The following is a 21,901-nucleotide window of genomic DNA, read 5'->3' as shown; positions in this document are numbered from 1 at the left end:
GATCTGAATAGACAGTTTTCCAAAGAAGACATACAAATGGCCAACAGACACATGAAAAGATGCTCAACATCATGACTCATCAGGGAAATGCAAATCAAAGCCACAGTGACATATCACCTCACACCTATCAGAGTGGCTATACAAAAGGCACAAACTTCTAGTTATAAGATTAATAAGTACCAGGGACGTATGTACAACATGATAAACATAATTAACAGTGCTGTATATTAAATATGAAAGTTGTTAAGAGAATAAACCCTAAGAGTTCTCATCACAAGGAAAAGGTTTTTTTCCTATTTCTTCAATTTTGTATCTATATGAGATGATGGATGTTCACTAAACTTACTGTGATAATCATTTCATGATGTATATAAATCAAATCATTATGCTGTACACCTTAAACTTATATAGCGCTGTACGTCAATTATATCTCAATACAACTGGAAGAAAAAATTATATAGTATGCTTTTTAGATGTATTAGTTTATATCTGTACAACTCTGAAAATTATCTTTAGTGAGTAGACAATGTTCCATTGAGTTTATGTATAAAACTACTCCCCACTGCTAGATATTTAGATGGACTTTCAATTTTTCTATAAAAGATGACTTTGCAAGGAATATGTTAGTGCAAAAAATGATTTCTTCATCATTTTTAAATCAGAAATTAGCAGTTCAGATATATAATATAACAACCTATATGCCTGATGGGCATTCCTAACAAACTTTGTTCCTAATAAGCTTTAAAATAGTTATTGAAGAATAATTAATGGAAAAAATGAGTATCGAGAAAATAAAGCAGAATCAAGAGGGCACATTGGGTTGAATACTGCCTCCAAAAATTCATGTCTGCCCAGAACCTCAGAATGTGACCTTATTCATAAACAGGGCCTTTGCACATGTAATTAGTGAAGGTCTGAGATGAAACCATCCTGGATTAAGGCTGGCCCTAAATCCCATGACTAGTATGTTTATAAGAAGAGGACAGGACACACAGAGACAAAGAGAAGAAAGGCCAGGTGATGATGGAGGCAGATTGCAGTGATACAGCTACAAGCCAAGGAACACTAAGGGCTGCGGGCAGCCACCAGGAGGGTCTGGGAAGAGGAAAGGAAGGATTTTCCTAAGAGTCTCCAGAGGGAGCATGGTCCTGCTGACTGCTTGATTTCAAACTTCTAGCTTTCAGAACTGTGAGAGAATAAAAGTTTCTGTTGTTTCAAGTCTACCAGTCTTACTTATTTATACTTTTTAAAAATACCAACTATTTTGGGGTTTAGTGCCATTTCCAAAATGCTGGTCTCCTGATGAAGAATTTCCATGTATACTCCTGTTTTTCTCCTCCCTCCTTCCTGCCCGTGTTTTCTCACTTCCATATAGAGTTGAAAGCATCAATTTAGGTATCCCTAAGAACTGCAAAGAAGATGGCGGTTCCTTAGTACAGACTTCCAGATACTTATTGGCTTTTTAGGAGAACTCTGGGTTTTGTTTGTTTGCTTGTTTGTTTAACCACTGTTTTTCAAGGCACGTGGGTGCCTCAGTGGTGAGCACCAACCATGGCACCTGTGACACCCTCCCCTCCCTCCGTGTGCTCACTCCTGGCCCAGGTTCCCTTCCATTCCCCACTCTACTGTTTCTACTTCATCAACAGGTAAAGGCAGCAGAAAAATACATGTTCCCTGTTGGCTTCAAAGTGATGCTAGTAAAGATCAATGAATTCTATAACTATGATTTTGGATTAGCTCTTTTAGCTTCTACCAAATGATTGATCATTTCCCAAACTGCATTTCCAGGAATGCTAGAAGATACAGAAGGTTCAGAGGCCAGAAGATCTTGTGGTTGAATAAGATCGGGAAATGCTCACGTCTCCCCTTTTCTCAGACATTCACAGAGCATCTCAAGGAACTATGCAATAAATACATGTATAAATTCACTTAGCCTAGCAACTCCCAATGTATTTCACCATAATCCATCCTGCTCCCTTCCCACTAGAGCTTTTCTTCTTGGTATTCTAACTAATATTTTCTGTAGTTCAGAAGAGGTCATAAAAATGGATATCACTGCTATGTGAATCGGTTTTTCAACAAATATTTGATATAAAGAATGAGACATTTTAGCATCCACGAAGGACAGGACAAAATGGTAAATCTTTAAATTGTATTGGGAAATTCTGAGGTCATACCCCACAAATGGCGTATTAATAAAGGTTGCTCCTCCTCTGGAACCATCTGATGTAAGAAATGGCCAGTTATCTTTGCAAAGAGGTTGGAAAGCAACCCTGTGAAGATACCGGGCAAGTGAACAAGAAACACCCCCACCCCATGCTGTATCTTTAATCATAAGGGGGGCAGAAAGGGGAATTGGGAGAATAAACAAAGAACCACTTTGTCTTTGCTGACATAAAATTAGCCTAGTTGTAGAAGAGAGATAATCTATAGCTGCGGAAGCAGTGATAAGCATTGCTCAAGGGACAAGGGACAAGTGGCTCATGAAACACAGCTTGTAGTGACACAAATATCACACTGGTGATCCATGAACTCTGGAAGCATGGCTTTGACTCTCTTATTTGTTCTCCTCACTACCACTCAGTAATGATAAAAGAAATACAAACAATAAAAACCATCAAAGCAACAGCGGGCGGGAAAAAAGAAATACTGACACTCATTTAATTGTCATCAGCTTTGGAACCGTCTCCCATCACCAACAGCAGTGGCTAACAGTGGCAAAGTTGCTGCAATAGGTAAAAGCCATTGTCAGTGGTGTCTGCACCTACAGAAAAAGCAGCAAAGGCAACCCAGCACACTGAGTCTCACTGGATTTGACAAATGAAAATGCACCTTAGCACCCAACCTAGTACTTCTACTGTGTGTGTGTGTGTGTGTGTGGAAGTGAACGAGAGGACTGTTTTACTCTATGTTCAATAGAAAACTAATATTACAAAAAATTAAACTCAGACTTGATTCATGCCTAGTCATTCTTCTTCTAAATGTTACCATTTTTTTTTTCACGTTCAAGTTTAGTTTCTGAGAGCTGAGAGACTTCATCTCTGTCCTTCAGCCCAGAGATACTTTACATCTAGGCAGCTCAGGAACAGAAAGATCTATGAAGAGTTCAGAATCTTCCAGAATCATCTTTGTTTGCTTATCTCTTTGTGTATCTTGGGAGTTGTTATAGTAACGAGAAGGAAAAGTGGAATTCCCTGCCTCTGTCTCCCGAGGGGGTGAGGAATGAAAACAGGGAACTCACAGGAGTGGAAGAGGGTCAGGGTGGAAAATACTGGTTCTGGACCTATCACCTGTTCCAGAGGGAATGGGTCAACTCAGAGTTCAAGGCGTCTAAAGAGTACTGCATGCAAGAAAGTAGAAGTATTTTGAGTAATTGCAGAAGTACCTAGTTGCCTCATCAGTAGAGATTCATCATCATATGGTGACCTCATAGCACAGAAGCCCAATAAATAAGTGACCAGAGGCTCCTGCAAAAGCCCAAGCCCTCCCTAAAGAACTGCCTTAACTTGGAAAAGCCATTTAAGGACATTTTTCTTATTGCTCTAAAATGATACCACCCACCTGACATTACTGAGATTTAAAATACCTTTAAAAATCATGTAGAATACAGAGTTGCTGGTGCTTAAAGACAATCATGGTAACATTACTAATACATTAGAATTCTGAAGCTTCTTAGTAAGCCCAGGATTAAGAGATTTTTCTTAGGATGATGAATTACTTATGACAAAATAACTTACTGCAGCCAATTAAAGGGTAAAGTTAGGGAGAAGAAAATAGAACCAACTGAGTTTTCTTTAACTCATTAGAAATAAATAAAATGAAAAAAAAATTAATGGAGGGCTTCTATGGTCAGGTACTATTCCAAGAGCTCATTTGATCTTCACTTATGAGGAGGGTACTACTGTTATCCCTGAGCTGCAATGAGGACACTAAAACAAAATGTTATGCTAAGTCATCCAAGGTTAGACAGCCACGGGGCTCTGTCAGTGTTCTTACGTACCTGTTATGTGGCCTCAATGAAATAGCATTCTATCGGGCCAAGAAAAATAGACAGTCTTTGAATCTCCAACCATTACATTCATAGAAATTTATCTAGACATTAAAATGTATATGAGACCACTTTGGAAATTAATAGGAAGAGATCTTATGAGTAAATTAAAATTTGATTTAAACAATTACTTAAGAAAAAGAGGAACAGCCCAATTTAAAACAAAATAAAACCAAACCAAAGGCACTAGAGTATTTTGCAGGCACAGGAATATGTGACAAAAAAAAAAAAAAATACAAAATGAGCTCAATCTGACTCATAATTGTAAATACATGATTTGAAATGATGAGATGCCACTACCACAGTCCAGAAGTAATAAGTGGAGTCCTGCCATACTGGACAGGGAATTCTCTGTGATGTTCCTGGATGCTGTCCAATATCATGGGGAAGCTCCACTAAACCTTCACCCCTACTCTCAGATAGTGGTTACACTATTAATGTTGGGTAAGTATCTTTCTAGAATTTTTTATGCATTTTATGTACAAGTATAAACAGAGAGTTATAAGGCTTTTTGTAAATAATAATGAGATTGTTTTGCAATTTATTTTTTCACGCAGCAATATATCACTGTCATATTCTTATGTTCAAATACTGAGAGCCACGTTATTATTTTTAATGGCTATTAACACAGTATTCTATAGAATGGCTGTAATGTATTTAACCAATCCCTAGCGATGGATTAGGTTGTTTCTAATCTTCTTTATACAAATAATGCTGTATGCCACTGCAGTATAATTTTAAAAATTGTTTGCTTTTAACAATCTGATTAAAAAAATAATTCCTAGGGTAAGTATTTGGTGGACTCTAAAAGCTGGGACTTACTTAGCTTGGTCAGGCCTAAGAGGTCTTACTTTTGTAACTGGATCTAAAATTATGGAGTGATTTTAGACAAACTGACCCACCTAAAAGCCGAGAAGACATAATTTACCAAATTACTTAGCGCCCTGACAATGAGAATATTTTCCTGAAGGTGCCCAAACTATTCAAAAGGAACAGCACACTGTTCTTGCTGACTAACACTAGGTTTTGAGGACACATCCTCAAACAGGAACCAGATCTTTTCAGTTTTAACGCCAAACACACTGTATTTCAGTTTCTTCATAATGAATCAGTAAGTCCAGCACTTTCCTTATCAAAGCCTTGGCCTGGGCTGCTTCCCTATCTGGAGAGAAATCCAGTCTACCTCTCTGCTGTGATGTATTATGCATCTTTCAAGGCCCAGACAGCTACTGAAACCTCCCTACTCTGATTAATCACTCCTTGGTTCAATGCTCCAAATACATCTGGCTACTGCCCTTGGGGCATTTATAGAACAGGTTACACTTATCTATGTATACATATATGCCTGCTTACGAAAATGTATATGAGTACAAGGTTGGAAAATTCTTGAGGTTAAGTGTACATGACTTTTTCAACTTTACATCTCTTACTCAGGCTATTCATAGAGTAGGTACTAAATAATTGTTGAAAATATCTATTCCTTTGAGAAAAAATATCTTAAATGAATACATGAATGGTATACCATTTTTACTTTTTAAACTAGTAAATGCTAACAAAAGTTATGGCTCATACACTGCTGATGGGTTATTTGTCAACCTGTATCTAAAGCTTTAAATATGTATACACACTTTGATGCAACAAATCCATTTCAAAGAATTCATCTTCAGGAAACAATCACGAATATTTCCAAAGCTTTACATTTAGGGTTCTTAGATGCAATATTGTTTATAAGAAAGAAAAATAGAAATGACTTCAATGTTTCAATAACATGATAAATTATAGAATACATAAAATGGAATCTCATCTAGCCAATAAGAATAATTCATGACATGGAGAAAATACTCTCCATTATGTGAAAAAAGATTAAGTCTCTGAAATATGAATCCAACTGAGTATGCATAGTAAGATCCAATTTTATTAAAAATAAAATAAAGAGAAGAAATGAGATTGGAGGTAAAGGGACCAATATGGTAACAGAGTTCCCTCTGGGCAGTGGATTTATGAATGACCCTTTAAAAATTTTTTATGTTGTCAGAATCTTTTTCTGATACATATTGTACCTACTTTGCCTTTTACAGAATAAAACCTGCTAAACACATTTGTGGAATGAATATGAATTCATATTATCTCTCTTTAGCCACATAAAAATCTGATGATGTATATCGACCACTTTCTTCTTTTTTCCCCAGAAAATGCTGGGGTGCAGTGTTGTAGAATTTCATTTTGAACTCTTTCCTGTAGAATCAACAAATATCAATGTTCTAGGCAACAGAGACTCTGTAGATTTCCTAATGTGCTGGCTCAGTACATAAATGTTCAGATCTGAATGTGGTTGGTTAGTTAAGCAGATAAAATACAAATGCATTTTGGAAATCAAGAGGCTGTAAAGAAGATCAGAAATGTGGAAAAAGTTCTCATATTCTTATTTTGTTACTTTCAGGTAAGTCCCTTAAATAAACCCTCAGAATGTCTGCCCTCGGTTTCTTCACATATAAAAGAAATGACTGATAATTCTGAAAAAAACAGTCTTCGAATGTCACATCTGAGGTTAAGATGTCAACTGCAGAATCCCATCAAGGATAATGTAGTACAGAAATTTCTGATGCTTCTGATAGAAATACTACAATGACATTGTTAGGAAAGAACACTTGCAAGATGATTTTTGGAGATTTGAATCAATACTTACATAAATATTGACACTAGTAATAAGCCACATGATAAACACAGATATTTCTTCAGCATACACCTACATATGTTCACATCCATTCTGAACAGTTTCACATTTCTGGACTCTATGTAACATGCTTTGCACAAAGTAGGAGCTCAACAAACTATACCTTTTCCTTTTCTATTCAAACAGCCCATTTCCCTGGAATAAATTAGAGTTTCATTTGAAAAGGAACACATGTAAAGGCAAAACCTTTAAGTCTTCCAACATATTTGTTTATACAACTATCTTTAAAATGTATTAGGTATTACGCACTGCCTGCTTCCTAAGTGCAAGTATGTGGAACCTGATTTAATCCATCTGCTGATGCCCCGTGTCCATCACATGCTCTTCAACACCCACGCAGATCTCCCTGGCTCTTTTCTGACCCGTTTACCCAGCCCCACAGCACCCTGTCCCAGACTCTTCCATGTGCTCATATCTGTTACTCTGTGTTGCAGTTTCTAATAGACTTCCTTTTCCACGAAAAACAAAGGGAAGGAGGAAGGAATCTTTACTCTTGATTTCGCAACTGAAAAATCCTCGTGGTTGACTTTACTTTTTGAACCTGCAATCAGGTTGTTAACGTTGAGCATTAGTTGCAGAAAATCTGCCCTCCAGAGAAGTCTGCATTGTTAAAAACACACAACAAAATAACCTAAAGTTCCCCAAACAAGACTGTGATGTGTTCCAGTATAGCATAGAAACTAGATCTTCATCTAGAGCCAGATACATGTGTGTGCATATATGCCTTGTTATGTTATATACTGTAATGATGAGCACACACTTCATAAGGATGCTATGAGGGAGACAGTAGTGGTACCTTTACTCTACAGGCCAGGAAATGAGGGGTTTGAAAGGTGATGTCACTGTCTCATGGTCACTCAGCTAGCAGTGGAGAGTCAGGACTTGAACCCTTGTTAATTTGATGTACTTTGTGTACTGTTTCCTGGTTCAATAGACTCTGAAAATATAGAGGATCTTTGTTTTCTTTTAATGTTCTTGGCACAGTTGGGGGTTATAAAAAATTAATATGTTTGGGTTTAAGCAAAATCCTATGACTTTGTCCAACTTTTGATTCTTCCCATTGATTTCCTTAGTATAACCAAAGGTGGTCTTTTATGGACTGATGACTGGATTTTGTGCGAAGATGAACTCTCCTGTGATTCGGAAAAAAAAAATCCAGGCATGTTGATAGTTGAGTTCAATTTAAATCTTTTTAGTGAAACCAATTGACAAGATATCTAAGGTTTTACATCATTCATGTCTTTCCCCACTTTGAGTGATGGTGTAAATATATTTTTCACAAATGTATTTGTGAAAATTGAAAAACAACATAAAATCACAGTATTTTAAAATAAGAAAGAACCTTAAAGATAATCTAGACTTGCCCTTTCATTTCTTACTAGGAAACCTGAGGTTACTAATTATTCCTGATTTCTTCAATACTATAGGAGTTGGCAGCATTGTCAGCAAAAGACTTTTTTAAACAATTGTTGAAATAGCTTATAATCGTGCAATTTAGGGGGAAATATATATATATATATATATATATATATACACACACACACACAAAAAAAAAATTCTAAAAGTTTAACTTACCTCCAAATCCATCAGGCACATATGTTTTAAGAACAATATTGCAGAAAATTGTTGGCAGTGATAAAGGTTTATTTCCCTCATTTCGAAGAGAAATGTGTCGATAGCCTGCCTGGAGGCCATCCAGTGGCAGAATCCTCTGGCCAATCAGCTTGTTGTTGTCATCATACACTGCAATTCTCAAGACTGCCAGGTCAGGGAGGATCACCTGCAAACAAGAAATGGTACTTTTCGTTGCTTTTTGGAACACAGCTCCCAAGAATTACAACTCTAGGAATCTGGAGTATATTCATACTGTTCTGAAAGGCTCCTTTATGGTGAAAATAAGCCAATGGTCAATTTGCATTCTTAAAGCATACTGTATAAGCTACAATGCCCAAACCATTGAGAAAGGCAATTGGAACAGGTTGGAATTCATTTCCTGGAAATCATTTCCTGAAAATTTTAGATGGAATGAATGGATGTGAAAGATGACTACTCCAACCCTTGGCATCTTTCCCCGTCCCACCCATGTAATGGATGAGCAAAAGGAGACCCTGAGACATAAACTGACTTTCCTTTATGTCAGAGTTGGTCAGTGACAGCTGGGCCTGGATACTGGGGTTCCTGATTTCTAATCCTGTGATCTCTCTACTACCTGGGCTGCTTCTGACATCAAGCTCTGTTTTTAAGAATATGGAAAATATCTTTGAAGAAACACCTCATGTATAAAAGACAATCTAGATATAAATTTAGATTTCCCCTTTTCCTTGCACACCTCAGTTTTTAACACATTTTGGGATATTAAATAGAGTAAGATGGGGCAGCTAGAAGCATTAACATAGGGAATTCCCTGGCAGTCCAGTGGTTTGCACTCTGTGTTCTCACTGCCAAGGGCCCAGGTTCGATCCCTGGTCAGGGAACTAAGATCCTGCAAGCTGTGCAGCACAACAAACAAAACAAAACAAACAAACAAAAACAAAACAAAACAAAAAAACAACAAAACAAAAACAACATTAACATATACCCAAGACATCTACTCTTGCCATCCCCAAACCGAATACATGGCCATAACATCTGAGTTCAAATAGCAGAAGCCCTATTCAGATATTAAAGAGCAACATGACAAAAAAAAAAAAAAAATCCGATGTTTTTTAATCAAGAATGCCTATTTATTGGCTATGAGCTGCTAAGATAGCTCATCTGATTTGAGCACTATGTCTAAAGCTAGACAATGAACTGGCTGCTTATTTATGCCTAGAGGTTATAATTTAATTCCAACTTCATGAAGATGAACAGGAGAAACCAAGATGAAATGCATCCAACTTCAGTCACTATGTTGTTCCTCACGTGGTGAATGGGGGCTTACCTTGTGAGATTAGCGCAATGAACAAAAGCAATACCAGCAAGAAGGAAAATAAAGTTAAAGCACTTGGTATCAATGAAAGGCAATGTATTGTAACTTCTGAAGAACAGGGAAGGAGCCAAAATTGGCATCTTGTTTCTGGGGCCAGTAATACTGCATGAAAAACCAAGTTTGATATTTCCCTATACATCTAAAACAATGCCTGAAGCCAACTTTCTGAATTTCTAGAAATGTGTGTAGGGATTATTCATTATGCTCCAAAACACTGACCATACTGACAACAGATCCAGCTATAACAAATTGAAAAACATGGGAAGAAAAAGAAGACGCATCACAGCTGTGTATGCAATTCACACTACACTCTGATTGTAGAAGAGAAGGTGAAAATGAGGGGAGGGTGTTTCATGGATAATGGTATTCACATAACAGGGAGTGCCTACATGTCAAAATGGCTTGATTTATTGAACTATATTGATCTTCTGTAATATGCTTTCTGTAAACAGGTTAGCCAACTCTGAAGTTGATAATCCCTATTTTTGTTAAGATAAAAAGCTGATTATCTGTGTTGCATGACATACGTATGTCATGCAACACTTGGAGAACCTGTGCCTGAAGAAGAAGCAAGAAAGCATTTTGGTTGGATGACAGAACAAGTGAGAAAGAAACACAGGCATTTTTGAGATAACACTGCCAATGCATGGATTTTTCAACACATCTTCCATTGATGAAAGAGAAACAACTGGAAAAAAATGGTTACAAGATTAAGGGCCTCCCCGATGGTTCACTGGTTAAGAATCCACTTGCCAATGCAGGGGACACGGGTTCAAGCCCTGGTCCAGGAAGATCTCACATGCCACGGAGCAACTAAGCCCGTGCACCACAACTACCGAGCCTGCGCTCTAGAGCCTGTGAGCCACAACTACTGAAGCCCGCGTGCCTAGAGCCCGTGCTCCGCAACAAGAGAAGCCATCGCAATGAGAAGCCTGCGCACCGTAACAAAGAGTACCCCCCAGTCGCCGCAAATAGAGAAAGCCTGTACGTAGAAAAGAAGACCCAACGCAGCCAAAAAAAAATAAATAAAACAAATTAAAAGAAAATGGTTACAAGATTAAAAACTGCATCATTACAGAGAATGACTGATTGGTCTTAGGATCAAGGTATAATAAGGAGATAAAAACCAAAAAGACAAAAACAGCACATGACACACAGGACCTGTGGGTAGCAATGGGGACCACACTTTCTGGAGGCACAGGACAATACCAACTGACCCATTTAAGGACATTTATTGGCCTCAGTCTAGGTGCAACATCCTACCCATCCTCTTGGCTAAAGGAACAGTGCAAGTCACCAGCTGCCACCAGGGCAGAGAAGAGCTCTCCCACATGTGATGCTGCCCACCTGTGGGGCTCCCTCTGAGTAGCCTGCTAACCTGGAGCTTGGGCACTGCCATGTGGGAAGTGGGCTCCTCCAAGGAGGAAGGAGAGCCAAGAGGAGGACAGGGACAAACTGAAACAACAATCATATGATGGCTGCAGAACTCATGCATTAGAAGAAGACATCTAGCGTTGAATAACTGTCCCTATATCATGTAGTACCTCTACACTAAAATGTGGTTCCCAACTTAGCAGAGTGAGTCTGACACATTGAAAATACCCTACCTTCCGAAATACAAATGATTCTTCATTGTAAACTGGATTGAGTCCATTGTTCATCACCATGCGTGTTCGGAATTCCTTCCGGATAGTGTCGGTGGGCAACCCATACATATCCACTTCTACGTATGTGCCAATTTTTTTATCTGATAAGAACTGACCTGATATGACCTATAGAAATAGGATGAGAGAGAAGTAAAGTCAGTGTAATCATCAGTAGCAAAGAATAATCTGGAAGGAAGAGATTCTCTGTTCATCTTTAGAAATTTTAATTATCTATGGAAATAATGTATTCATTCCTTATTAAGCTAAAACATGGTTGAGCAAGCACTATATGCAAAAAACTATTCTATTCTATCAGTTTTGCCTCTGAGAACTGCCTAGAAAAAGAAAGAGAGAACTATACATGAATCATCTATTACAAAAAAATACTGTCCACAGCATCTTCACCTAAGTGCCCACACCTATGAAGTGAAGCAATGGATTCAAATATGCCCTAAGGTCACTTCATAGCTCTGAAATTCTGTCACGCCACACTTTTACTGAATTCTTTCAAAAGTCTTGAGACACACAGAAAGAAAAGCAATGCTAAACTGATGTTGACAATCCTCATATAAGACAGTGTTATTTTTTGTAAAGACCAGTATTAAATTTTATCTATTTTAAAGCTATGGAGAGACTATTTGTCATTTATTTTCCAAATGACTACAGCCATTTATTAGGTTTTTTCACGTTATCTAATAGCTAATAATTGTGAAACAGTTTTTCGAGGTATAACTGACATAAAATAAACTGTACATGTTTAAAGTGTACAATGAGATCAGTTTTTACACATGAGCCCATCTGTAAAACTATCACCACAATTAAGACAATAAATATTTCCAACAACTCCCAAAGTTCCTTTGTGCCCTTTTGTAATCCATCCCTTCTTCCATCTCTGTCTAGAGGAAACAACTGATTTACTTTCTGTTACTATACATTAGTTTGCATTTTCTAGAATTTAGTATAAGTGAAATCATATAGTAGATATCTTTTCATTAATAAGCTTTATTTTTTATAGCTGTTTTTGCTTCACAGCAAAGTTGAGAAGAAAGTACAGAGTTCTCATATAACCCTGTCCCCACACCCACCACTTCCCCCACTATGTGTATCTCGCACCACAGTAGTATACTCGTTACAATCAGTGAACCTACATTGACACTTCGTTATCACCCAAAGTCCATAGTTTACATTTAGGGTTTACTCTTGGTGTTGTACATTCTATGGATTTGGAAAAATGTATAATGACACGTATCTACCATTGTAGTATCTTACAGAATAGTTTCACTGCCCTAAAATCCCTTGTGCTCTGCCTGCTAATCCCTCCCCCCAACTCCTGATCTTTTTTACCATCTCCATAGTTTTTCCTTTTTCTGGAATGTCATATAGTTGCAATCATACAGTGTGTCACTTTTTCAGACTGGCTTCTTTCACTTAGTAAGGTACATTTAAATTTCATCCATGTTTTTTCATGACTCAGTAGCTCATTTCTTTTTAGAGCTAAATAATATTCCACTGTCTGGATGTGCCACTGATTATTTATCCATTCATCTACTAAATGGCACCTCGGTTACTTTCAAAATTTTGTCAAGTATGAATAAAGCTGCTAAAAACATCCCTGTTAAGTTTTTGTGTGGACATAAGTTTTCAATTCATTTGGATAAATAACAAGGAATACAACTTGCTGGATCATATGGTAAGAGTATGTTGAGTTTTGTAAGAAACTGCCAAACTGTTTTCCAAAGTGGTTTTATCATTTTGCATTCCCACCATCAATGGCCAAGAGTTCCCGTTGCTCCACAGCCTCTCCTAGATACTTTTTGATCTGGTGTTTTTCATTAAAAGCAGCTAATAATGTCACTAGTAGAAAAACATGTTTCTCAATAAAAAAAGTAAGAATTTAAAATCAAAGTGGAGAGCCACACACGGATCTTGCAACTTGACATTAATTTTTTTTTTGTTTTAATTTGGCTGCACCGGGTCTTAGTGGGCATGCGGGTTCTTAGTTGCGGCATGTGGGATCTAGTTCCAGGCATTGGGAGCATGGAGTCTTAACCACTGGACCACCAGGGAAGTCCCAACATTAAATATTTTAGTTGTAATTTCTTAAGACTTTTCCAAGACCACCTGCATATACATTTATACTATTCTGTGAAAAGCAAGCACCTTACCTGCACTGAGCAAGTGGCTGCAATAACCCCATCAACAGGCGTTTCAGAGAAGGGATCAAATGTTCGATCAGGCCGTCTCATGAAATCTGGTTTGAGAAGGTACCTGATGGGACAAAAGTGCAGAAGGAGTTTATTTTGTTAGTTACTTTTATAAAGACTAAGAAAACCACTATTCAAGATACTGAATACTTATTTATCCCCATTTCTAACTTAGGAGCTAGGCTGTTAGGTAGAGGATCTCAAGGACTGAAGAGAATATCCCTGCCCTCTGGATAATCCTAATGAGGAGCAAGGAAGAGCAAATGTTCTCTAGATTCCAGGCTCTGGGACATCTATGACTTCCTGACACTACCATCTTCTCTGGAACTTGTTTATGTTCTTACATGCACAAAATAATAATGAAAAACCAACTAAATGAGCTATAGTTATCAAAATATAGGAAATATGTGATATTATTTATTGTTTGAATTAATGTATTAAATTATGGGATATAATGGCAAGTTTGATAACTACATAGTTTCAAAGTGCTGATAATCATAAAAATATTTTGAGAGATCTCTAACAAAATTAATGAGATATCTGTGATTTATATTGGTGTCAGGGTCAGAGGTACCACTAACATTACTGTAGATTGTTGTCTATTTTCATAATCGAAGGAAATGTAAAGTTTCAGTTAGAGGTAGGTGAAGATAAAGATGTTATTATTTCTCCAATTCTAGCCAGGCTAATTAGGTAAGAAAATGAAATAAAAAGGCATCCAGATTGGAAAGAAGTATTTAATACTATTTCTATTCTCAGATGATATGATCTTATATATAGAAAATCCTAAAGAATCCACTAAAAAGCTATTTGAACTAATAAACGAGTTCAGCAAGCTTACAGGGTACAAAATCAATATATAAAAATCAATTTTATTTCTATGCACCAAGCAATGAACAATCCAAAAATGAAATTAAGTAAACAATTCCATTTATAACAGAACCTAAAAGAATAAAATACTTAGGAATACATTTAACAAAATAAGTACATATACTTGGAAAACCACAAAACATTGTTGAAGAAAATTTTAAAAGAACTAAATAAATGGAAAGATATCTTGTGTTCATGGATCAGAAGGCTTAATATTGTTAAGATGGCGCTAGTCCCCAAACTGATATACAGATTCAATACAATCCCTATCAAAATCCCAGCTGGCTTCTTTATAGAAATTGACAAGTTGATCCTAAAATTCAATTGGAAACTCAAGGACCAAGAATTCCCCAAACATTCTTGATAAAGAAGAACAAAGTAGGAGGTCTCATACTTCTCAACTTCAAAACTTTCTACAAATCAACAATAACCTAAGCATCTTGGTGCTGGCAAAAAGATATATAAATCAATGAGATAGAATTGGGAGTCCAAAAATAAATTCATATCTATGCTCAACTGATTTTTGACAAGATTGCCAAGACTAATCAGTGAGGGAAAGAACAGTCTTTAAACAAATGATGCTAGGACAACTGGATAGCCACATGCAAAAGTATAAAATTAGTCCCTTCTTTTACATCATAAACAAAAATTAACTCAAAATGGATCAAAGACCTAAAAGTAAAAGCTATAACTATAAAACTCTTAGAAGAAGACTTAGGGATAAATCTTTGTGACTTGGAATTTGACGATGGATTCTTAGACATAACACCAAAAGCACAAGCAACAAGCAAAAATATCAATACATAAACTTCACTTCATCATAAAGACTTTTACACTTCAAAGAACACTCTCAAGAAAGTGAAAAGACTAGTCATAGAATGAGGAAAATATTTGCAAATCATTTACCTAATAAGAGGCTTGTATCTAAAATATATGAAGAACAAATAACCCAGTTAAAAAATGGGCAAATTATTTGAATAGACAGTTCTCCAAATAAGATACACAAATGGCCGGCAAGCACTTGCAAAGATGCTTAATATCATGAGTCATCAGAGAAACGCAAACCAGTACCACAATAAGATACCACTGCACACACACTAGGTTGGCTACAACAACAAAAAAAGTCAGATAATAGTAACTACGGACGAGGAGATGGAAAAATTGGAGCCTTCATACGACATTGCTGGTGGGAATGTAAAATGTTGCAGCCACTTTGGAAAACAGTCTGTAGTTTCTCAAACAGTTAAACATAGAGCTACCATATGACCCAGCGATTCTACACTTAGGTATATACCCAAGAAAAGTGAAAACATCTGTCCATACAGAAACTTGTACATGAATGTTCATAGTGGCATTATCTGTAATAACCAAAAGATAGAAACAATCCAAATGTCCATCAAAAGATGAATGGATATACAATATGAGGTATATCCATATAATGGAAAATTATTCAGAAATAAAAAGAAATAAAGTACTGATACACACTACAACATAGGTGAACCTTGAAACCATTATGCTAAGTGAAACAAGACAGTCATAAAAGGTCACATATTATATGAATCCATTTACATGAAATGTGCAGAACAGGCAAAAATATAGTGACTGTGTAGATTAGTGGTTGCTTAATGCTGGGATGGGGGCAGGGGATGTTGGAAGGTGATAGCTAAAGGGTATGAGTTTTCTTTTTTGTATGACTAAAATGTTTTAAAATTGATCTCCAGCACTGTCTGCCCCTTATCCCCACTGGGTATGGTCACAGAATCACACCTTGGCTAGATTCCATAACTTTCCTGAAACTTGTGTTAAAGAACTTCATCTCTCTAAAAGAAATATTTTTTGTTAGGAATGACTATAACCATAGATAAGAAAATTCCACACTAATGTGATCAGTATATAAAGGAAAATAAGAACACTTTCCCCAAAACTCTAGGTTTGCTTTTAGATGTAAAAGAATCACAATTTGGGCTCAAATCTTTTGTATTCCTTAGGAGTATAACTTTTACTAGTTTCAACTCTAGATGATGTCAAATTTATTACTATCTTTTAAAATACAACCAAAAAGGAATCCCAAGGCATACTATTTTTCCTTAAAGGAAAGTTTAAAGTCATGTTTTTTTGGTTTTGACAAAGTTGCCATTCTTTGCTATCTTCAAAGTCTGAACAAAAAAGTGTTAAAAAACAAGCCCACATTCCACTTGGATATAATAATCAATAAAAAACCCGAGGACAACACTGACTTTTAAATCAAGGATATAGAGAGTTTATAGAATAGCTCAAATATTAAAGATGACTTTGAACATTTACCTGTCTCCAATAGAATGCAACCCATAATATTAATATATCAATACAAGGTCTCTGCATAGAAGATATTGTTTTCTATGATTATAGAGCTTTAGATTTGGACCTTTTTTGTGGCAAGTGTTAACCACTGGAAAATATGATGATACAGCAAAAACTCAAGACTTAGGATGGGAAGTAGATGAGTGAATACAATTCTACACACACTTCTCCAAGGGAAGCCTACTAGCTTTGCCTGGCCAAGCATCAGACACCAGCTGTGAGGCGAGGTCATGGATCATGGCTCTGGCTTTCACATGGAGGCAGCATTTGGATTCCAGTTGTGTGAAATGAGGGAATCTGCCTTCTGCGAAAGGTGTGACTCAGGGTCCATAAAGGACTGTAGTCATACGTCCAGTCCAGAATCTCCTAGGGCAGTGGCTGTAGAGATTCAGGACTCCCTGTGGTGCCCCTCAGTCATTTCTGAAGGGTCAGGAGCCCCTTCTCACCAAAAACAGAGAAATGTCATATTGATGATGTTTCAGTACCAAAAACATTCTTCCACATTCCCTGCTGCTCTCAGACCTGCTTAGAAAAAAACTAATCTGTGAGAGCGTGATCCAAAATAAAAAAATGTCAGGAGAAAACGGCAAGAAATCCAAGTCCGATTCTCCAAAGTTGGCAGCTTGCTAGTGTAATGTGTTCATTTATATACTTAAAAAATAAAAGAGACTGTGTAGAAGTGATACCGAGCAGGACCCTGTGGGGCTCCTGGGCACAAAAGCCTTTCTGTGCCCCCCATTTTTTGTTTGTAGGAAATAGGCTTCATTCAGCCTCCACCACCTTTCCTGAGTTCCAATGAGCAGGTTCAAACAGTTGCTAATCAGGGAAGGGAGGAAATGCGGAGACAAAGGAAGAACAGTCAAGAAACAATAGTGCAGCCTTGGGGCAAGGTCCTGATCCTCCCTCAAGGGATACACAAAACAATATCTTTGAGCTGTTTTGCAGTTACTGAACCCCCACCAGGTGGGAGAAGTTAACTGTATGCTGTCCGCAAGTACCAGATCCCAGACCGGTTGGAACCAAGAGGTTGATGATGCTGACTCCCAATTACCACCAATCAATCAGAAGAATATCCACGAGCTGATCACACCCTCTTTGAACCATTTCTATAAAACTCCTCACTACCCCCTCTGGGTTAGGACACACAATTTTGAGGGCATTAGCCCAGTGTGGCCCCCTTTGCCTGGCAAAGCAATAAAGCTACTCTTTTCTACTTCACCCAAAACTCCAACTCGAGATTTAATTCGGTGTCAGGGTACAGAGGCTGGATTTGGCTACAGAAGTCTGACAGGATCCCTGGCTTGGGGGTGACACTTAGCCAGCTTGTCTTGAACAAGTGTCTATTTTGGGCCTAAGGTGGCAGAGACTGTCACTCACAGACCTAGAGGCTGTGTAGGTCCAGGGACCCTGGGCATAGATGGGGAAGCAGAAGCTGGAGCCCTGGCTTTATGGGGGTGGGGTTTGTGCCACTGCAGGCCTAAAAGGCACAGAATGTCTCTGTACAGAAACACAGCCCTCAGACACAGCCCACAAGGATTTTTAAATTTTTTATTTATTTTAATTTTTTTAACATCTTTATTGGAGTATAATTGCTTTACAATGGTATGTTAGTTTCTGCTGTTTAACAAAGTGAATCAACTATACATAAACATATATCCCCATAACTCTTCCCTCTTGCATCTTCCTCCCACCCTCCCTATCCCGCCCCTCTAGGTGGTCACAAAGCACCGAGCTGATCTCCCTGTGCTATGTGGCTGCTTCCCACTGGCTATCTATTTTACATTTGGTAGTGTATATATGTCCATGCCACTCTCTCACTTTGTCCCAGCTTACCCTTCCCCCTCCTCGTGTCCTCAAGTCCATTCTCTACATCTGCGTCTCTATTCCTGTCCTGCCCCTAGGTTCTTCAGAACCATTTTTTCTTTTTTAGATTCCATATATATGTGTTAGCATATGGTATTTATTTTTCTCTTTATGACTTACTTCACTCTGTATGACAGACTCTAGGTCCATCCAGCTCACTACAAGTAACTCAATCCACAAGGATTTTTTAAAAGTCCTTACAGGTGGGCAGGAGAATGACAAGGGTAGTGCAGTGAAAGCCATCGGGTGCCTCAGATGCCCTTGCTCAGTGGTTGGCCCATCTCCACCAGCTATGACTCCTCAGGGGCACAGCACACTCTTGAGAAAGATTGCCTCTCTCTGCCCTGTTGGTGACAACCTCTTCCTCCAGGCTGGGTGTGGGGAAAAGGGAAGGGGCAGGGGGACACGAGACTGAACAATACTGTTAACGTCTCTTGTAGTCAGGCTGCCCCAAGGAACAATTATATTTTTTAGTCCCCCTGATGGGACTTCGGCTTTTGGTCACATCACCTCAAACACATGAGCACAGAATTCAGGCTAATGTAGCACCATCCTTGCTCATGAACATATTTTAAAATACACAGTGGTGTGGAAGGTGAGACACTGAGCATGTGAACTATGGCAAATCAGAAACTCCTGAAAAGAAACATAGTGAAGGCGTAGAACTCCTGTTGGTGTAACAGAGCAGGACCCTATGGGGCCTTCTTGGGACAGACTTCTCCGCTACATCCTCTGCCTTATCTCCTCTCTGAAGTACCTAGATAATAGTATCTGATGCATATTTCCTGAGTTTTTCAGATGCTAAAACCACCACCAAATGGAAGAAATTAATTACTTGCACGTGGCCCCCAGACCTACTGGAGCCTAAGGATTGATAATGTGAACCCCTGTGACACTGCCCTGTTACCTCACCATCAACCAATCAGAGAACTGTGCACAAGCCCAATTGTGTGTGCCCTGTGACACCCTCCCCCCCGCCCATCATCTGGCCTTTGAAAATGCTTTGCTGAAACCCTTCAGGGAGTTCAGGGGTTTTAGAGCACTAGCCACCCGTTCTCCTTGTATAGAGCCTTACAATAAACGCTGCACTTTCCTTCACCACAACGTGGTGTCAGTAGACTGACTTTACTGCGTGTGGGCGAGCAGACCCAAGTTTGGCTCAGTAATACTGGGACCCCTTTTACGTGGAAACAACTCCCCTCCCCGTGTCAGGGCAGGACAAGCCATCAAACAGCTGAGGTGAAAGGAAAAGCTCCTTTGGCATCTGTGAGCCACAGGAAGTTTCAGGGAGTGAGCACAGCCACGTGTGAACCATGAGGGCTGTCTCTTGGGCTCCTTACAGGCCTGGTGTGAGCAGACCGCTCAGTTAATCTTGTGTGATTCCTGCCTGTGATCGGCCACATGGGCTTAAGTGTTTTTGCAACCTCACTTTTTCACAGAAATCTGCAGTTCATGAAGTACTTCAAATAGACTCAGTTCAAACCCACTGAGCTGTCACAGCAAACCCAGGGTGGCAGACATTACCGGCTTCATTTTATCAGCAGGAAATTGAGGTTTAGGGTCTGACACACCTGCCCAGGGCAACAACAGCATGTGGCGCACCCAGGGCTCAAACCCGGGTCAGGCTGGAGCCGAGGGCTTTTACCCCCTGTATCACAGCTGTCCCTGGGGTCTCATTGCCTAAGTCTCCACTGGGGGTCCACCCATCAATTTACCTACACGATCTCCTGGTTCTGAACACTTTGCACTAAATAACAAAGTAGCTTATAAAAAAAAAAAAAAAAAAAAAAAAAAAAAAAACCTCTGAAATGTGTATTTAGCTGTTTTCTTCTGACCCATAATTTTCTTTTTCCCCCTGTTTTATTGAGATATAATTGAAATATAAAATTGTATTAGTTTAAGGTGTACAGTTTTTATTTCTTTCAAAATACACAGTAGAGGCAAATATCCTGTAAGCTGCAATATCCTGATTTGGGTAACAGTGTTGTCACCCGCGGGTGTAGGTGAACTGGTGGGCAGGAAGAGGTGGGAGTGGGCATTTTGAAACTGTACTTGCTGAAAATTTTATCTTGACTGTTTTTAGTGCTGGAAACTAAATATCCAACCAGGGAAGCCACGAACATCCTGACAGTAGCATGTTGGGATGAGACGGTACTCTATTGGATTAGTCTAGAGGTCTCTGGGCAGTGGTTTGTGATTATTTACCTGCAGTGCTGCTTGGGGACATTTGCGTGGAGAAAAAAAATGGCCACACAGTTTTTTTTCATGTGTATAGAATGTTAACTTCATATTTTCATTTAACCTTTCAGTGTTTCAGTGAAATGAACATTTCCTATTTCACTACTTGGTTTGCAGATTTTAGGGAGCTCTATTTAAGTAACTGGAACAACATTTATAGTGTTATTTTTTGGTAACTGCTATTTACAAGACATGCAAAACATGTCCATAAAGAGAGGACAAAGCCTTCTTCCTAGCTGAAATAAATTCCACTTGACACCTAGGACTTCATTATATATTAAATCAACTTCATTCCTCTCTAGGTCATATGTAAAATACACATATTTAATGTCTTTGTCTACAGCTGATGTCCAAATGAGCAGATTCATTATCTGTCCTAGCTATAAAAACCTCTGCTACTGAATTTAAAGTGAGAGCACTAAACTCTAGAGTGTGTATAATAAACTGCTTAACTAGTCGTTAATTTTTTTTTTAATCTGCTTAGTAAAACAGGGGTCCCGTGAAGAATGTATGTTGCAGACGTAATTTACCTGGGGATTTCATTTGTTTCTATCCCATCCCTCAAACCCAGCTTAAATTCAGCAGCTCCTAATTAAAAATGACACGGTTTCATTACAGCTGTAGTATGGAACACAGTGACCACAGTTTAAATCATATTACTTACCCGCACGATCCATTATACTCAAATTTTCCCTGGTTCAATTGCATCGCTAAATCTGTTAAGAGACAAAAATAATTTAGCATCTCGTCTTCTCGGACAAAGAAGATCTTGATGGGGTGATTTCAAACAACGGAAATCAGATACTGATCCCTGGCTGAAAGGTCTTTTTTTAACACCACAAGGTATTTCTGGGTCTGTTTAAGGCATACAACTCTCTCTTCCATGTTGAAATGACCTTGTGTTTAAACTAAACAAAAAAATCTGTGTTCATAGAGATCATGTTGGCAATGCTTTAAAATTTGGATTCATTATATGCGTCATATGATTGT

At 38.3% G+C, this 21,901-nt stretch overlaps 1 protein-coding gene across 12 annotated transcripts in view; it reads right to left on the bottom strand.

The window, feature by feature from the left end:
* PLCB4 (phospholipase C beta 4) overlaps positions 1–21,901 on the bottom strand; it is a 415,724-nt gene that overhangs the window by 39,573 nt on the left and 354,250 nt on the right. For all 12 annotated transcript variants that reach the window (XM_059896967.1, XM_059896965.1, XM_059896971.1 and 9 more), the window contains 4 exons: positions 21,576–21,627; positions 13,562–13,664; positions 11,358–11,522; positions 8,358–8,562 (listed from right to left, as the gene is read on the bottom strand). In XM_059896967.1, coding sequence (XP_059752950.1) covers positions 8,358–8,562; positions 11,358–11,522; positions 13,562–13,664; positions 21,576–21,627 — 525 coding nt within the window. The remainder of the gene's footprint in view (positions 1–8,357; positions 8,563–11,357; positions 11,523–13,561; positions 13,665–21,575; positions 21,628–21,901) is intronic.

This window comes from Balaenoptera ricei, chromosome 15, assembly GCF_028023285.1.
Source record: "Balaenoptera ricei isolate mBalRic1 chromosome 15, mBalRic1.hap2, whole genome shotgun sequence".
Classification (NCBI taxonomy): domain Eukaryota; kingdom Metazoa; phylum Chordata; class Mammalia; order Artiodactyla; family Balaenopteridae; genus Balaenoptera; species Balaenoptera ricei.
This window is presented reverse-complemented; position numbering and strand designations above follow the sequence as displayed.